Source organism: Ammospiza nelsoni, chromosome 9 (assembly GCF_027579445.1).
Source record: "Ammospiza nelsoni isolate bAmmNel1 chromosome 9, bAmmNel1.pri, whole genome shotgun sequence".
In the NCBI taxonomy this organism is placed as follows: domain Eukaryota; kingdom Metazoa; phylum Chordata; class Aves; order Passeriformes; family Passerellidae; genus Ammospiza; species Ammospiza nelsoni.
In genome coordinates, this window is record NC_080641.1 from 31,028,537 (window position 1) to 31,048,758 (window position 20,222).

Sequence of the window (20,222 nt, forward strand, 5' to 3'; positions counted from 1 at the left end):
TCACCATGACTAACTCCTCACAGCTTCTTAAATATATGCAAAAAGAAAAGGACTTTCATTTATGTTACTAAATGCAGTCACATCACAGACTGTCTCCTAAAACCAGCCTTTAAAAACAATAATAAATATTTCATACCATATGCTGAGAATATCATGGGCTCTAATCTCATGAAGAAAACAGAAACACATGGAAATTCCTTGCTCAGTACTCTGTGGAAAGAAACTGTAAAGCAGAACTCAGAGGGGTGGATAGGATTTGTTATGTACAAGCACAATGCAAAGGCCACTGTTAAATAAACAGAAATCTTGTGCATTAGTACTCAAACTGTGCTCAGAATTCAGGCCACCACCAATCTGAGGCCACCAGCAGTTTAGATCTATTAATTCTTCTGGTTTGCATTCCAAGTACCATTTCAAAGGACAATTCTGCATTTCAAGTAAAACAAGGTATAATGTTTACACCCACACATGTAACAATGAAAGGAAGGGAAAAAAAGAACAATGGAAATTCTCAATTTTCTCCATAATCCTGGCACACACTTCTGCCTAAAAACTTCGCTTTAAACCTTCTCAAGATTGCCAGGTCACAAAACATAACAAGGAATAGCTCATGACACACTAAGCAATGGAGCACAACTGGTACTCAGATAAGGTCATTCTGCAATGATGGGCTGACTTCTCCACATCCCAAAAATCCATGTTCCCAGTCCAACAGCAGCTGGAAGTAACAACAGTGACCTTTAAATTTCAGGACAATAAAATCCAGCTACAGCAGGCAGTAGAACGGCAAAGGCAAAATCTGAGAGCACATATGGGAGAGATGATCTGTGCCTAAAGGCTACACAAATTCATAACTCCCACTTCTTTTTTAAACATTGCCATGAATGGCTTTGAAGAAGTTGCTTAAGCTCAGTTTTTGTCAGAGCCTGTGCACCTCAGTGCCTTCAGTGAGCTACTGATGCATGTGCACATGTTAGCAAAGCACAGGCATGGCCAGATGCCTCCTTCCAACCACCCTACAGCAGCAGAGTCTGCAAAAGGAATTGCTTCCCAGAACCCATTAATTTAGAGCATTCACCTCAGAAGCTGCTGCCTACACTGAAGCATCCCAAAGGTGCATTTAAACACTGACAATCTCTTTCAGAAGTCTCAGCTGGATCCTATAGATATTTCCTGGTGTACTTGTGAACACCTAGGCTTTACTCCTTACCTACACTTATTGGAAAACAGACTTAAGAAAGTATCTTACTAAAGAGTTGTGGATGAAAAAATTCAGTAAGGGATTGTGGAAGAGTGACAGTCGACTTAAAATGTCCCATGTGCTTAACTTTTACTCAGTTAAAAAAATCTGGCAAGAAATTAGACCAACCAGAGTCACAGTTAAAAGCTTTTAACTCAATGTAAATTCTAATCACAATTTGTAGCCTTATTACTAGCTGGTGTCTATCAGAGAGGAATATAATCAGGAATACACTTCAATCACCCAGTTCTGATGACACAGCAGCAGCCTTGACAAAATGACACCAGTTCTTTTGCAGATGGTGATGCTTTTAACTTCAGTCCCCCACGGCCCTGCCACAAGGCAGCAGCAGAGCCAGAACAAAGCCAGACCTGGCTCTTGACTGCCAGGCCTGCAGCTCCAGGACTTTATGGCAGGATGTCCTGCAAGTCCCCTGAGAACCACACACCAAAATCTTCATTTCCTATCACTGCTCAGCACAGGGACAGCACAGAAGCAGGTGTGCTCCACCACTGGCACAGACTCCTGCTCTCCCAGCCCTTCCCTTCACCCTCCTACCTGCACTGCCGCTCACCCTGCCCTCTGCACAGGGCATCCTCCCACATTTCCTGGGCATGCTCTTCTTCTTCAAACCCACATTCAGAGGCTGCTTTGGCCCAATGTGCAGTAACTATCATTAATTAATTATAGTTAATACAATTATCTCTGTATATGAAGGGTAACACTCAAGGCACGCCTGGTGTCAGATGAGGGACCCTCTGACCCTACTCTAATCTGTTCCACTCCTCCTGCTATTCCTCAGTTTCCTTGCTCTTCTTGCTTCTCTCCAGTCTGTTCTGACACCAAATCCCTCTGCCAGCCCCCTGTAACCCCAGCACAGCCATGAGCTCTGTGCCAGAAGGCAGCTGCACAGCCTGGGCAGAACCCCACTGCCATCAGCAATGCCCTGCTGCAAACTCAATTGCTTAATTACACTGCAAACACAATTACTTAATTACAAAGGAAACTGGCACCACTATTACAGGACCCCTTTTCTGAAGCACCTCTTGGTGCTGAAATTACAAATTTTGATTTAAGTTGGTGGTTTAAGTGCTTGTTGGTTATTGGACAGAAGAACAATTTAGAATGGGCTGGTAGTAGAGTAGTTATGTGCAAAAAAGAACTTCAAAATGTGATTTTAAGGGTGACAATGTTTCTTTAATCCCTTAAGAGCTGTTTGGTTCACTGTCTGGCTTGAATATAATGAATCAGGAACCATTTTTCCAGGTTTCACATCAGGTAATTATGGAAACAGAATAGAACTTTAATTATGAGAAAAAAACATAGCTAGTTCTATTGTGATCTTCCACAGCATTGCTGTTTCTCAGAAGTAAACATATTGTGCAAGCTGGAAAGAAACCATTGATTAAAATAATCAAAAGCCCGACTAGAAGAAGCGTGGATGTGCTTTTCTTTGTAAAAACCAAAACATTGTATCTGACTAGAGATAAAATAGTTGGAGTATTTGAATTACCTCTTCCAAAGCCCACTTTAATTTTTCCTCACAGATTCATTTAATTAAATCTACTATTACAGGGTGGGTTTTTTCATTTTACATACACTATACAAAAGCTTGGTGTACTCTGGGAAATCTAAGAGATTAGAAAATCTTACCAATAGCTTTTTATCTTGATTTCTTACCAGTCATTTTCAGCTGAAGCAACTTGCTGAAGATGCTGTTTCTAACTTGTGTAACAGTGGAAGTTACACTTACAAGTAACTGATAAATAGAAAAACTTTTCAGTATCATTAAAACAAGGTGTCAGCAGCTGCTCCTTCTCTCCTTCCTCCCAGGCTCACTTTCTCTTGTTCACTGAGATTATTCCAACTCCAATCAAAACAGGGAGGAAAAAGCCCCACAGAACGCTAGGGGGACAAAACTGTACAAAGGATAAAGGAGTTGAGCAGCATTGAGAGGAGACCTATTTGTAAAAGAGATTATGGATGCAAAAGTGCTCCTTTTGTCACGAGGGAAAATAAAGGCACAAAAGGTCCCTCGATGAGCAAACATAATGAAACCTGCCAAGATGAGTGATAAAATCATAGAAAGAAAAATTATACAGGTCTCCAGGACACTGGCAGAATTCATTGTAAAACACTTTTTCCTGCTTCCTGAAGTTTGTACTTTTAAAATTAAAATGAAAAGCTTGCCTGAGGATGGTGCAGCATTGGTATTTCATCTCATATCTTCCAGGACAGCATCTCCTCTCTGTTCTGTCAAAGGACTGAATAAAACAAACAGCATTCAGGGCTTCCCAGAACTTCATGCCACAAAGGAAAATCTGAGTGCAGTGTCCCAGCCCAGCTCCAGCAGCTGCAGGGAGACCCTTCCTGGCAGCACCTGCATGGCCACAGTGATGACATTGCTGCACCATGGCCCAGGCTCATACCAAGGGGAGATGCTGTTTTTTTCCACGCTAAAGTGACAACTCTTCTGAGGTTTTAAAGGTATTGACAAGTGAAATGCTGCTAAAAAGGCAAAGGAACCAAGAGGACATGAAGAACTCAGGGGAAAAAAAAAGGATTCAGTAGATAAGCATAGATTTAATAAATTCTAGTATGTCCTCATCCTTTTATGTGTGAAAGAAAGTAAGTCTGAAAAGGCTCTGGTGCTATTAAATAATTGTGTTTCTTATCTCAGAGTGAACATTTCATCTTTTATATACATACAAAGAAACCCCCACCTGTTTTCTTTTTTAGAGGATGGAACAGGCAGCTTAGATGGCAATTTTAATTGAATGTGTTTGAGCTGTTGCACAAGAACACTGATGTGTAGACCTGTGGCTGGGAAGAAAAGACTTTTCCTAACCACCCACACCTTGACTTCATTACAAACATCCCTGCTGGTTCTCACAACTTAGCTCCAAGGTTGATACTTGCAACATGTCTAGAGGCAGGAACTGTGAAGCAGCAATGCAAATTCCAGTGGAATTCAGTATGTTAATTGCTATTTCTCAGTCCCACTCCCCATGGGGCTGAGATACCTGGTGAAATACTAGAATGACCAATAGTTCTTTTCTCTGTGTGTCTGTGTGCATTTCTCAACACACATGTATCATTGCACACACAATGGCTAAAATGAAACTGATTGTCCAACATGTCACACCTGTTAATCCCTGTACAGGAAAAAGAGAAGTGTGGTTATGTTTGCAACCACTGCCAGAACAGAGAATCACAGTGTCATACAACTTAGAGAGCTCCAGTGACAGGGGAAGATGATGAGAGCAGGCCAGAAAAAGGGTGCAAGAACTGGCATGAGCCTAATGTGTGCTCTAACAAAGCACTCAGTTCTCTGCATTTTAATGCAAGGGATTTGTAATGTGTTGTAGTAGGTTAAAATACAAGACAAAAAGGGTCAGCTGAAATGTGTCACTTCAAATAGTCATGAACACAGTGTCCCTAGAAAGGAGGCTGGAGCTAATGCTAAAGCCAAGCCCTGATTCTGGCTCTCAGTGCATCCCACAAAGGCACAGGGAGGATCCACACCACTCTCACACGTGCAGGCAGCGCTGGCTGTGACCCTCACCCCAGAGCAGAATCTCACTGGAAGCATTGCAGGCATTAAAAATCCCCAGTGCAAGGCTTAAATTACAGGAATTACCTACCAAAGCATGCAGAGACTGCATATTAAACCAGTCTAAATCGTGATCCTAATCCTAAAGGAAGCAGGATGGAGTGTCATGAGACCCTTATTAAAACTGCAAAAGGTTTCAGTGGGAGGGAATGAAAACAGGATCCTACAACTGCAGGAATGGAGAGAGGAAAAATACCCATCAAAGAAAAGGTGATAGAACAAGGAAACACAGCTTCAATATAAAGTTCATTATGACACTAAAATGCAGAAGCTATTTTAATGTCAGTAACGTTAAGATAAAGTCATTTCATATTTGCTTATTTTCCTTACACCATCATTCACCCATTTAAAAAAGGGCTGATGTGAAAAGGGCTGTCTGTGCTCTTGTACTGCAATACTACTTAATTCAGTTAAAACATTTCAGTTTGCAAATTATGTTTTGCCTTTTTCCCAGAAATTATTTCCTTTTCACATCAGCCATAACAGTTAAACAACTGTGATTCCTGCATCCTTCCCTCAATAAACAAACAAAAGGATAAATATAAAAATCAGATAATCTGAATTTCAGAAATCAGGTAGCAAGAGAATGGAAAAGACAAAAGCACCAAGCAATGAAAAGCTACTTGAGATTTCTGAAAAACTTTTATGTTTTTAGTAGCTCAATATTTATAGCCTGTTAAATAATTACATGTACAAGAGCTTCATACACTCAACTTTAATTTCCCTGCTATTCTCTCCTATTGAAATAACTGCAAGATTAATTGTAGCCATAAAAAGGCAGCATCCAACTCTTTTATGACCACTCCTGTCTATAAACTGCATGGACCCATTAGACCAATAGGGAGAATGTTTAAATGCTGGTATTTAAACTTTGTAGCAGTCAACAACAAGAGAAAGCTCAAGATCGATCTGGGGGATGGAAGCACTGCAAATGTCCAAGCAGGCAATGCTACATGAAAAAGTGACTCCCTCATAAGATAACACTGCTAAAGAACAGAACATGACAAACACCAGACCAGACCCAGTAGGTTTTTCAGTTGGTTTTCCTACAGAACTTGCTCAGCCTTCTGCAAAGGTCACTGCTGAGACAAGCTCAAAATGCATTCCCATAAAGGAAAAACACATTTTGTGTAGGTATTACTTAAAACTTTTCAGCACTGGTAGAATTGCAGCACAATCATTACAAATCCTAAATTCATTTACATCTTTAGGTAAGTAAAATGCTGAGATCACCAAAGCCATGTAATCATCATCAAAAAGGAGATGTAATTCACTGCCCACAAGCCACAGACAAAGTTATCCCACTACTGGAGATAAACTGCTCAGCTTTGAGTTTGCTGAATTTCCTTTGATGTAAAAAGAATAATTTCACGCTCCAAGAAAAGGAACAGGATGCCAGAAGAACTGGATTTGGTTCCTCATTCTGTCACAGACTTCTCGTGTTGGTCCCTGAGGATCCTCTGGGATATTGAGGTCGGCTCAGGGCTGCTCAGCAGGACACACCTGGAGGCACCCCAGGCAGGGGCAGTGGATCCAGGGGCACTTGGGAAGCACTGGGCTGACATGGGAGGGTTCAAGCAAGGTCCTTTTGTGAGAATTTGAAGAATCATCTACATTTAGAATAAAAGGGAATGTAAGCCACCATGCCCAGAGAACTGCAGGTCTGCTGACAGAGCTCAAAGTCTTGTCCATCTCCACTGTTTAACACTCCCATGGAAAAGGAGTTCTCAGGAGTCTGGAACCCTCTGCAAAGTAGACCTGTGAGCTAAGTGGCATCTTAAAACCAGAGAAATGAAATAATGTCCAAGTTATATTTTGGATGTGATAAAGCTCTGACAGGGGTGAATGAACAAGGCAAAACCTGTATCCTTGATTGCAGAATTGCATCATTGCCAATTATCTGACAAAGTAATCTGAAATGAGAGACTACAAACATGGAGAGGTTGGGGGACCAGCACTTGTTTGGCCAAGAGAAGAGAAGGTTAAAGGAAGATGTCATTGCTGCCTTCAACTCCAGAATGGGAGGGAACAGTGAAGAGGGAGCCAGACTGTTCTTGGAGGTGCACAGTGACAGGATGGGAGGTGACAGACACATGCTGCAGCAAAGGAAAGTCTGGCAAAGGGATTTTTTTCCATTAATAGAGGTGGTCAGACATGAGGACAGGGGTCCAGTTTGAGCAAGGAATTGGACTAGATGACTGCCAAAGGTCCAGATTATTCCATGACTTCATGGAGAGATGATCATGGCAGTTTTCATTTTACTTTGTCTCAATAAATTTGATCACATTGACAAATCAAAGCTTTCATCACTAGCTCTACAAAGCAGTCTGGGCACCTGGAAAATGAGACTGCCACTTTTGTGCCTTGTCTCTGGGAGGATCCTGTGGCTCTAGAAGTGTTTCCACATCCAGTACCTTGTCCTATCTTTGCTTTACAGATGGGGTCCTCAGCAGCTGCCATTCAGCAGTGCTCCCAAAGGCCCAGCAGGGGCAGTGCCAGGGGGACAGGGCTGTATTTCATGCTGGCTGTGGCCAGTTGGTGCAGTTGGAGTGTTGTTAAAATGCACACCTGTACATCTGGCATTAACATCACTGTATTCAATTCCCTAAGTGATCTCTAACAGATTATTCCATCAGAACAGTCTTTAATTTACATGTTCCAGTGCATTTGCAATGCCCCAGCATCTTATCACATTTATACCAACAGATCTGCTCTTAACCTTGGGGAAAAAAGAAAAAAAATTAAAAACAAAGAAAAGGAAAAAAAAAAGGTTTCTTTACTGCCCCAGGTCCCAAAACTGGGTATCTGGCTGTGCCTGGCTGATTTGGCCTAGTTTTTTCTTTTGCTGCTTGAATTCAATGGCCCAGTGTATGTGATGCCCTGAAAGGAACACTCCACCCTTCTCCAGGAAAAATTCTCCAAGGGCAGGGAACAGTTTATTAAGTCCTTTTCCACAAAAGCACAGTAATGTCACCAAGCCCACTCAGTCATGCAGGAGATCTGCATCAAAGAAGAATAATAGAGACATAATATCCTTTGGGCTGAACAGAGAGCTGGGAGAGGATTGTGCATTTGGGGGTGAACGATACCATCAATGCTACCAACAACAGCATTTTACATTTGGGCAACTTAATAGGAAATGAGGGCAGAACTGACCAGCACTAAGAGAGATCAGCACACACAGCAGCAGCACACAGAGTGCCTGGGACCATGGAAAATACCCATTAAAAATATAACTGTCAAGTTTGGATACATCTTCCTGAAGCACTCATGACATGTAGTTCAAAATAAGAAAGAAGTGCCTGAACTCGTGCTGTATTTCAAACCAGCATTCAGGGTTTGATTTTATATTCCATTTCCATTTTAAAATCTATTTCCAGAACTGCTGCTTATTAAACCTGCCCTATTAAATCACTCCCCTATTAAATGCAGTATGAATTAGGTTTCCCAGTCTCTTTTTCTTCCTTTTACTATCCTACACTCTAACACCCTGTACCTTTCTGTACAATAATTTCTGCTCTTAACCAGGAGAATGTCACGTATCTGAAAAAGAAATAAGTGGTGAGTTTATGCTCTCTGCATTCCTCGATCTCATTATATATACAATGTCCTAAGGCAAGAGTTTGCCAGCTCAGATTTTCACTTGCTCTATCCCTTTGTGTTCCCATCACTGTGTTAGTGATTGTTAGCATTTGTTTTTATTTTTCTCTTGAGATTTTAATTTTCTTTTGCCTAACTCACTGATTAAATAACCTAAATTCTTCAGAGGGAAATTTAAAATTTCCTGCTTGTATAAAAACCAGAATGATTCAGTACCTTTGCTGGAACATCATTAGGTGGATAACATTCATTTTGCTGGAGGTCTCTGGTAGCTCAGTCAGAAAAATGACTTCCCTTCCCCCTCTCTCAGCTCCAAGAAACTGGGTAAGGAAAAGGTGAGGAATCTTTCCATCCTCATAAGCAGAGCCTGTGAATATCAGCAGTGGCTGCACCACAGCCCCAGGGCATCACCAAGCCATGCTGGGCTGCCTTTAGTGGCAGTAATGAAAAACAGGGCCAGGACTCTGCATAAGGTGGGCTCTCTAATGTAGAGTACATGTGAGCTACCAAAAATCTTCTGCCAGTGACCTGTCTTGCAGAAAAATGAAGAAATATAAGCAGCTTCTTATTTACAATGAGCCATTTCAAAACAATAGCCAGGGTAACCATCTCCTCAAAATCAATCAAACTAATCAACCTTCACCTAGAACCAGAACCCACAACAGGGAGAAGTCCTAGAGATATCATCAGCTGAGGATTCAGAGGGACTCATGAGATATCCTTACAGCCACCACTCCCAGACACATTCAGTGGCTTGAAGAACACAGTTAAAAAATAATAATTGCATGAATAGCAGAAAAAGTGCAGACATCACAGGTGCAGCAGAAATCAGACCAGCTGTGATGCCATCTCACCTATCCAACAGGACACAGGTCATGCTGTCCTGAGCACCTGGGAATGGCTAATGTCCCTGGAGAGGATTTGTTAGGTACAAAGCTTCAAACTTAATGGATTAGGGAAACAGAAAAAACAAAGTACAATTTTGGTTCTGTAAAAAAAAAAACAAACCGAAAAAAAAAGTCCCCAAAAACCAAACCAATTCCCAGAAACTGTTACCTTCAACCAAGCATAGGAGATGGGGACACGACATCCCTAACTACCAACAAGAGAGCACAAACTGTATTAAAAACACACCACAAAAGCATTCAGAAAATAAAAAGCCATTTAGCAGGTGGCTAGGTGCTGAGAGCAACAGCCTTGTTTTCACCACATTCTAAGCTGGAAGTACTCCTAAAATGCAACAGTCAGCATTATTAATTCTCTTAAACTCCCTGGATTGACTGGACTGTGGACAATGTCCCAGTGCTGCATTAACTGAGGAATAACCCCAGATCCTGGCAGAGGTGCTGGCAATTATGGGCCTGTCTGAGAGCCATTGATTTTATAAAGCAGTTTGATCTCAACAGAGGTGAGAAATCTCTTCTTTCCCAACCTGCCCCTTCCCTAGGGAAGCTCTGCAGGGCAGGCCCCTCCACAGGGCTGTGCTGCATTTCTAAGCAGGAAAATGAGACAATCACAGGCCCTGCAGTCACCCCTTGACACAGGAAGAAAGTCCAGCCTTGATTTCATCAGGGAGAAAGAAAATGGGACTGCAGAGAAGTATCATACAGGAATGCCCATCTATACATTCTACCTGTCACTACATTTTCTGTCATTACAGCCTCATCTTAAATAACATTTACAGAGATGAAGAGTCAGGCTTTTTACAGTAATGGGCCAAAAGACAAGGAAAGCCCAACATTCCTTAATAGAACAAGAACAAACTTCTTCCTTTGTCGCAGGAAGATGTTTCATGGGTTATCTATTTTTCTGAACTGAAGAACCATCAGAGAAACACAGACTTGGGTCTCTTAGAAAGTTTCAAGTAGGAGGAAAAAAATATTTTAAAAAATCACAAAAATCTGAACAAATTACTTTTCTCTGAGGACAGCAGTCCCGTATGGTAACAATCTGAGGCTCAGGTCAAGTTTCTTTTGTGATACTTAAGATTTAAGGCTGATTTCCCCAGAGGATGAAATAAGTGGGGGGAAAATGAAAGGTGAAATGGGTAGAAAAGGGATGGAAGATGATTAACAGAAACCATCAGGGATCTCAGTGCTGCCTGGCCTATCCACAGCTTGTGCTGTGGCCTCTGACATGAGATTTGCAGGCAGAGACTGAAGCAAATGAAGCTGCTTAGTTATTCAGCCCCCCTCCAGACAATCAGGTAGTGGAAGTAGCATTAATGAGGCAGCTTTTAACTAAAGAGGATGCAGGGTGAAAGACCAAGCAATACAGTACATAAATATGTTAATGTACTTATTGAGGTAATTTTTTCTGTAGCCTGTATGCAGCTGCAAAAATGATTCAATTCATTTTATGCAAGAGAAGTGCATTCATCTCCCTTAATTAGGGAGAAAGTAGGACTGGTATTAGGATTAAAAATAAAAGTATAGTTGATTTTGAAGTCCTCTATGTACCCCATTCTGGCAAGATCTGATAAAATACTTCCTCCAACACTGCTTCTGACTCATGGGAATATTTGTGAAGTACATGACTGGAAATTCAATAGAATGGTCTGTACTAGTTTCTTGCTCTGGCAAGAACAGATATGCAGATATAAGTAAGAACACAAATGTAAGTCTACATATTAGTATTTTCATTAAAATATCCCTGGGATTCCCTTCAACTCAACATCAGACAACTCTTCACAGCTCTAGAACAATGGAGCACAAATGGGCCTCCTCAAAAGGCCATTCTAAAATGCACTACATGAAAATCAAGAATATTCTTTTTACTTACTGGGTTTTTAAAGGGTGTTACCTGCAGTAACATCTGTCACACTTACTCTCAGCTTTAGTTATTTTACATTCCTCATCTTTCATCTGCTGCATTTTTCATTTATTCTCAGAGGAAAAATAAAAAATGAAGATTGAGCAATGCAGTTACATTGCAAAACTCCTCTGAAATAACAGAAGTGCTGTCTGCAGTGATGATAAATCCCAATATGTTACCATGCAAAGCACCAAATCTGAGTTTCCAAAAAGCCTGATCCCAGGTGAGTGTGACACTTCTCCACTGCTGCTGATCATGAGCCTGACAAGCAGCTCAAGATGTTTACAATTCCCTTGCAGACAGAAATCCAGACCAGACAGCACTGCCTGTATCATAGTCTGGAAAACAGGTACATTTGAAAGTTCGTAAACTGTGTGATTTGAATGACCTGAATCTTTTGTGTCTGTAAAATCTGTTCTAGCACAAGCATAAACTGACAGATCATCCTGCAAGTGCTGGGAATAACAGCTTCAGTTTCTCTGTGCTGTGATGGCAGAACATGTCTGGAAACACCACTTTGAGCTACTCACTGCATGCTGCTTCTGATTCATCCGACCCGTCGGGACACTCTTCCTCCCCGTCACATTTCCACCTGGCTGGGATGCAGTGCCCATTGTCACAAGTGAAATCTGACTCAGCACAAGTTTTCTTTGCTGCAAGAAAAGAAGAAAGTACTTGGCATGAATACAAACAGTGCAGAAGATCTCCACTGCACCCAACCCCACCAAGGATGATAAGGATTGCCCTGTGCTAAAAGGATTTATTTCACATTCAACATTGCTTCTTCTTGACAGAGTCCCACATATCTCATAGATGGGTGTTTCTTCTCACTAGAACTCTTACCCCTCCATTATTTGACAAGGATTCCCCCTTCATGTCTTTTTCCAGCCATTCAAAAATCAGGGATGTTCCTTTTCAAGAAAATTTTCTAAGGCTTTTACTATAAAAAGCTTCTGCCTTCATGGAACTGAAAGCATGCTGCATGATTTACAGACAGGCAAGACAAACAAGTATCACCTTTCGAGTACTATAATCTAAATAATAATGTTTCTATCTGTGCCATCTATTCATGGCTTGTTAGTACATCTGTCACCACAGCAGATGATCATAAAGCACTCCTTCAAACACTAACATTCATTTCATTAAATGTCAACCACTCCACGCTCTTTGCTTTGCTTGCATTAATCTAGGGCTTGAAAAAGATGCAAGACATGAACTCAAGCAATTAATTGGTCTATTCCTCTGTGCCAGTGGTGCAGCACCATGAGCTCTGCAGTTCCAGTCAGCATCTTCCCACTGCAGCAGAAAGAGAAAATTCCACTTCAATCGGGTCCCTTCAGGCTGAGGCCTCGGTGTTGGTGTGACACCACTCACTCACTGCTTTGGCAGCGGTGACTTCAGTGCCTTTTCTGCTGAGTCCTGAGCCAGGGCTGGGGCTCAGTGTCAGCACACTGAAGTGAAATGCCCTCTGGCTAACTGGGATCTACCTTTGGTAGCCATAAACTGACACAAGAAGTGCTGCCAGGGAGATTTGTCTCTTCCCCCTGCAAAGCTGCTCACAACCTAATAGGATCACAGGAAAATTCAGGTAATGAAGGACCTCAGGAGGTCATCACGTCCAACCTCCTGCTCAAGACAGGCTCAGCTCTGAGGTCAGACCAGGCTGTTCTGTGTTTTATCCAAAAACCCCAAGATGGAGACAGCACAACCTCCCTGGGCAACCTATTCCATATCTTAGCTGCCCTCACATCACAGTGAGACCTGGGCTTGCCAAGCCATTCTCTCTTACAAGTCATGTGCACACACATTGCTACATCAATACTTCCTCCAGCAAACATTTTCAAAGCATTAAGCATAACAAATAAGCCTCTGGGGTTTGATCTTTTACTTTCCTTTCTTGTTTTCCTACATGAGCTGCTGTCAGGAAGGGAGTCATGTTAAATATCACTCTTGTGCCCAGACAGAAAACATGGAACATTCTGTGTGAGGTGCTGGAGAGACCTCCATGGCTGAAATAAAGCACTCATTTTCTAGCACACAAAACATGCAGCTTCCCTGAGCAGACACCCCGCAGGAAAACACTGCAAAGCACCACTAAGCAGCTGTACAATCTCTCAGGATGCACTTTTTAAAGAGAACATACATTTATTCCCCTTCTGCTGCTAAATGAACCAGCTTCTGAAGAATGAGGGAGAGGAAAAATGGACAATTTTCAATTTTCTCTTCAGCCATTCAGAAACATATTATGGACTAATATAGGACAGAAAAACCATTTCCATAAAAACCAAGGGTTTTACAAGACACCAGTCATACTAAGGATAGGATCATCTAAAGACATTGTACATCTGTTATCAGAGAGAAAAGACTTTCTCCTGAATAACTCCTTTCAGAAATCCAAAGCTTGTGAAACTGGCTATTGCACATCACTGCTGGGGTATTTAAGGCAAGTTGTAATGAGTCTGGTGTATTTAATGGCCAGAAATGCTGATAGGATACCCATGCATAGCTGAAGTGAGAGCACTCTCCTGCTGGCTGGGAAGCTCACTGGGTAAAATGTTACTATCTGCTCTTAGGAGAAGGCTGTGGCATCTAGAAATGAAATCATCACAGCTCCATCCAGGAAGGAGAGACCAGTGTAATACTGGAGACATTAGAAACTCAGTTTTTACAATGTGCTCCCTCCCTTCAGCAGAATGAAGCTGGGCACAACCACCCAGCAGCAGTGGCCGAGTGCAGAAGTGTGACCGTGTCCCCATGTCCTCCTGAAGGTCCAACAGTCCCATGACAAAATTCAATAGGATAGAAAAGTGTTTGGTTTGTGTTTGAATCTAAATTGTCTAATCTCTTCAAGGAACGGGATTAAGAGAGGGGGAGCTCAAACCTTTTCTACGAATCTTATTTTTACTTCTGCTGTTTAATTTTTTTCTTTTTATTATTTAGATTTTAAATATTATCTTTTATTTGCAATTATTTTTTACTGCTATTAATCTCCAGCATGGGGTGAGAGCTCTGCAGACTGTCTCAATTCAAATAACTCCATTTTCTGTTGCAAACAGCAACCCAGATTATTCAAACTGCAAGGATACTGAAGCACTGTCTCATTTCTCACCTCTAATACAAGACTGGAATGACTTTATTTCCAACCAGATTTACCTTCTGGCGCTCAATCCTCATGTCTCTTGGATCACAATGCAGGCAGGGAGCAGTTAATTAAAATATCAGCTCTCTGCTTTTCCTTCCTTTTTCTTTTTGAAGTTTGATAACCCTTTTTATTAATCTCCCATGTTATACACCTTCATTCTATCAATAATTCATTCAGACTCAGACCATAAAATGCCAGTGGTGCGTTAAAATGTAAAATAAATAAATACATCCCTTTTAGACAATGGGGAGGACAGGGGTTCATTTTACAGCTTCACCTGGCTCAGAAATAGTCAAGCAAAATTAATTGTCCCCCTGAGATGCATTTCCTTTGCCGTAAGCAGCCCAGGCAGCTCTGCTCACGTCTCCTCCAGATGAACATAAACAAACAGGAGCGAGCAGCCCCAGCATCCCTGAGCCTCTGCTCCTCGGGGGGCAAACGATGCCTGGAAGGAGAAGAGAGAGGCTCCAAAGCCTTTCATCCCCTGCCCTGCTCGGTGCACAGGGACACCAAAGAGGCTGCCTGCTCCTCTTTGGACTCCTGCTCCATTTGCTTCAGTTCCTGCTCTTCCTTTCCCACGTGTGCAGCTGGACACATCTGGCACAGCTCCACGGGCTCCTGTGTGACCATGGCTCAGCTCCCACAGGGAATGGGCCCTGCCTTGGGCAGCTCTCCAAAGGAGCCCTTAGTTAAAGTCAGCCATTCCTGCTTCTCTCCTCCCAGCAAGAAAGGCAAGGGAAGAGGGAAAGGTGGCTTCAATTTTACCCAGCAGTGACAGAAAAATACCCTAACATGCTGAATTTTAAATAAAACTGCATCAAACCCAACATGGCCCCTCATTTTCCAAAATGTCCTTTTCCGTTCCATTACTCACATCTCTCATCCTGACCTGCAAGCAAGGATTCAGGGGTCATCCCTGCAGCAGATTAAAAGCAGAGAACCCATAGAGAGTGGTGTAGAACATGAACATCTACTGAGTGATTTCATAAAAAAGCAGTGACTGAGAAATGTTTAATTAGACTGGAGGGAATAAATATACACTGAAAGGAACAAGCCTTGTACTGGCTAGGAGCAGGGACTGGATGACATAAATGTGGCTTCCAATTTTCAAAAATACATCTGAAAGATCAAGTCCCTGACCCTTACCTGAACAAGGTATCTGAATCTAATGGAAAAGTCCAGCACTTATTTCTTTTTCCTCTTTCTAATAAAAGCCAACATCCCCCCACTGCCCTCAGTCACGTCATTTAACCTCACTTAACTTCTGCCTCAGTTTTAGAGGCTTTACAAGGCAGGTACATCTTTCCAGTTACTGCTTATAAGACACCAGGCCCTCCATGATTCAATTTCCAATTCACACCTTGTTTATTCCTATTTTGCACATCTTTAATATTAAGCAATACTCAACTCTAAAATAGTTTCATTTCTTGCTACTCCTGATTACCTCAAACCAACAGCTGAAAAGCAGAATGAACACATTCCTCTTTTATCAACAGTTCCATAAGCAGTAATGTAAAAGCACAGAAAAAAGCATATTTTCTTACTACAATGTGCCTGTAACGGACACTTGAAAATGAGGGTTTGTTTGTTTCCACGTGAGACAATGAACCCTACATAGTTCTAACATCTGAACACAGGATTTTTAGACAAAAGGGTTTTGTTCAAACTCTGGGTTGTGTATCCAGACAGAAAACCAGGCCAGTGAGAGCATCGTGGAGTTAACCTACAAAGGCTCTGCACACCCTGCCCTCTCCCCATTTTCTCCCCTCAGTAACTCTTGGCCAACTTGCACCAGGTTCTAAAAGAGAGGAAAGATGTGGAAAATAAGTTTGATCCCAAGTTTCATAAAATTGGGAGCCGAATAGAGAACAGTCAAAGTCACAGCTCCACAGAAGGAGATAAGGGCAGAAAGTGGCCACAGGGCTGATCTGCTCCTGCCAGTCAGACCCTGCATCTCATCCCAAGGTGGGTTTATGGCAGAGGGAAGGTGGCAATTAGGGATTAAAAACCCCAGACACCAAACTCATTGCAAACTGGTTTAATTTGTTCCACTACCCTCATTCCTTTACGTAGATCCTGCTACTATTTTAATTTCTCCATCAACACCAGACTTCCCACCAAACTGTGTATCTGTTCTCATTTGCAGCCAATATTCAGTCTTCTAGCAGAAAACAGTTTCACCCAAGCTGCTGTAAAAATGTAACAAAATATAGTAAAAAACCATACAATGAAAGTTTTGCTGTGATCCTTCTGCAGCAATAAAATAGGATGTGAAAATGGGAGATGATGGTAGGCCAGAGACACTGAAATTCAGAAAACAGGGTTTCATTTCCTGCTGGGGAACTTCAGTGGCAGCTTTGATCAGTGCTTTATCAGAGCCCCTGACCAGGCTCCATATGAGAAGAAGAGGAGCAGCATTGCAGGAGTTGAGGAGTTTAAACACAGCCCATCAGCAGCACTCTGCCCTGAGAGGAGCCAAGCCCCTCGGTGGGTAATGGAACATGGGGCAGCTCCTGCCAGAACAAAATACATCATTATTGTGGGTCACTCTGCGCCTCCTAAGGACCTCCACCAACCCAGCCTCACAGTGAGCCAAACATACCCCAGCTCAATCACTGGCTTGGCCCATGAGGTTTTCTGCTCCCCTGATAAAGGTGAGGGCTGTGCTCAAGATTCAGCTCAAGAAAGCTTCTGGGCTACACAGAACATCAAACAGTTGTTTTCAGTTTAGAATCTCAGTCAGCTCCTGAATCCCAAACAGCCACCGCGACATTGCAAATGCCACTCCCAAACAGACATTCCCAGAAACAGAAGAAAACAGTTAACAAAAATTTAATTCAAAGTTATGCTCACCACAAACTTGATACATACTCCCAAACTGAGAAAACACTTGGAGCAGGAGACTGAGCCTTAACCACAGACTTTGACAGCATCCCTGCCCCTTCAAACAGAATCTGTGCTATTGATCCCCAATCCTTTGATCAGGTTTTATACCCCAAGGAAGTCTTAGCTGTCCTTAAGGTGATCTGAAAATCCCAACTTACATCTGCAGCCCGAGTTCTCCCAACTGCTGCTGTTGTTGATTTTGCAAAGGAGGAAATGTCCCAGGGAGTGTGGACAACCCACCCTGGAGTGGTTTCCTGCTCCCAGCAGGTGCTGCATTCCCTGCTTCAGGCATCCAAACACCTTGTGCTGGGAGCCTGACCCCTCACAGCACCTCTGCCAAATCCTGGCATGGGAATCCCAGGAATGTGCTGGTCTGCAGCTATAAAATGGCAACACAGAAGATTCCAGAGTCGAAATATCAGGAAATCCTAGTGGATGTGGATCATCAAGTCCTTTAATTTTCATACAACTAAGGACACCTTGAAGTAATGAAAGGGAATATTTAACCATTCTCTGAATTGGGCCACTTCTTTTGACTCTGCCATCTCAGCAGGCAATTACTTTTATAAAGCAAGATTTAATCAGATCCCCTCAAAGAGCAGCGCTCGGGCACAGACCATGGTCCCTTTGATACTCCACATGAAACACATTCTAAAGAAACTTCTCCCCAAGACCCCCTGAAACAGCCCCAGAAAACAATGCCCCATTGACAGAAGCCCAGTCAGAGGCTCTGGGGCTGCCTGAAGCTGCTGCTCAAGTAACCAAAACATGCAGCTCAGATCAATCAAATCAAACCAATGACTTTAAAAGAAGAAAAAAAGATGTCACCTGTGATTTTTCATTAGTATCAAAGGTAACCACTTTTGAGTATTTAAAGTGGTAATAAGTATAAGCCTCCTATTTAGAATTATTTAAATCAGTTTTCACATTTAATATTGAATTTATTGTAAGGGAAATGGCAGAACCTAATTGAAACCTATGGAAAGCAGAATGCTGAAACAACATACTGTTCTCACGTATGAAATTAAAGTGACTTTAACTTACAAATACAGGCCCTTCTTCCTAAATTTACTCACATAAATCAGGTAAAACTGAACAATATTTTTTCCCCAACCTGTCCTCAGGTTGCTGTTGTCATTTCAGTCTTTAAGAAGGGGCTGTCTGCTCAGAGGTTGCTCTGTTTTTTACCAAATATATACATTGGTCTATTGACTTGTCCCTACAAACCACGTTTCACCAATAGGAAAAGCAGGATTTCTCTTCTTCCCAGAAGAGAAAACAAAGACAAAATTCCATTTGGACTGGTGTACTCCTTGGAGGGCATCAGAGGTCTGTCAAACATACTTGTTTGGTATTCAGGACAACTTCTCCTTGCAAGTTTGAAGGCTTAGTTGGGGCTCTGGGGCTTTGTCCTGGGGAGCTTCGCAGCTGGGAACAGCCCAGGCAGAAAGCTCAAGTGCTGCCTCACTCCCTTCAGAGGAACAAGCCCCACACTCCTTCAGGCAAGGCTCCCTCCAACATCTGCTCCCTCCATTTTTTTAAAATCCACTCATAAATCATAAGTCATTTTTTAAGCTGTACAAGCCCAGGTTTTCTGACAATTTCCTCATTTTTATTCTCCAGGAACCTCCATCACCTCAATGTTCAAGTCTGTAATTTCAAAAACAACAAACACCCCCACAAAGAAAACCAACTATCTTCCACCACACTATATTTGTAAATTGGAAAATCATGTCCTTCAGCAGAAGAAGGGGAAGAAGGGACAGATTTTCCTACCAGCATCTGAAATAAGACTGCAACTTTGCTCAGAAACAGGCTGACAGCCCTGTCCAGCCTGGCAGCATCCAGAGGTGACTGCAATCAACCTCACTGTTGTGTGACACTGCGCAGCAGGAGTGAGAAACCAGCCATCACTCCGTGTCAAAACATGCCACCGACAAAATCTCACCGAGGCTCTTCCACATCCAGCAGCAACAGTGGCAAGAAGGCTGCCAAGGGCACAGATGAGGTTTGCCTGCAGTAAATGGATATTTTGATATTTTCTTACAACAAAGCTTATACCAGGTAGCACTGAATGGAAGGGCTATCAGAAAACTTGCTCCCCTTAAGAGATCTGTTAACTGGAAAGTGCACAAGTCATGCTCTCTCTTGCAGGTACACAGAGGCATTAAAGGACACAGCAGAGCTGGTGCAGCAGAGCTGTGGCACAGCCAAGGGCCTGCCCAGGTCTCTCCTCCACGTGTGATGGTGTGGTCACCGTCTCTCACACACAAGTTGAGATTTCCCCTGTGCAGAAAAGAGCAGCCATTGCTCTGCTGTGGAAGCTGAACGTGCTTCCAGAACTCCATATTGCTGCAGTCATGACCTTTTCAAAGGATTTGGTATGCTCTGACTTTCCAGTTTGTTTCTAAATATTTCTTTGACTGAAGCTCATCCACACTGACTTTTGCTGACGGAATTGCCAGCTTTGTCTGTCTCTTTGGGTTTTGTTTTGCCTTCTTTTAACAACCAAGACACTGGTGCAAGACAGAAGCTCTTGGGGTGGCAACTACATGTATGTTATTTCACAATGAAGGATGTCCACAAATTCCTCAAGAGGCATTTAATATTATTCTGTCCTTCTATTTCTGGGAACTGAACCCTAGGGGCCACATTCTACACTGATGAAACATCCCCAGGGTCCATGAATAATCACTGGTCTCAGTGGTCTCTGTGCAAAATTGGTCTCAGATGTTTTTATGACACCCTATGATGTCTGTTTTCAGTACAGGTTTTATAACCCTCAGCCTAAGTCAAAGCTCCCAATGACTAAAGTCCCTGGTGCTCTGAGTCAAACCCCTAATGAAGAAACAGATTGAAAGCTATTTCTGAGAGCAAATACAGTAAGATAGAAAAGCAGAAGTGGTTGAATTGATGGAGCAATTTTG

General features: G+C 42.4%; 1 protein-coding gene across 3 annotated transcripts in view; it reads right to left on the reverse strand.

Annotated features, from left to right (window-relative positions):
* Positions 1-20,222, reverse strand: part of LRP8 (LDL receptor related protein 8) — a 169,892-nt gene that overhangs the window by 53,508 nt on the left and 96,162 nt on the right. For all 3 annotated transcript variants that reach the window (XM_059477982.1, XM_059477980.1, XM_059477979.1), the window contains exon 3: positions 11,798-11,920. In XM_059477982.1, the coding sequence (XP_059333965.1) occupies positions 11,798-11,920 (123 nt within the window). The remainder of the gene's footprint in view (positions 1-11,797; positions 11,921-20,222) is intronic.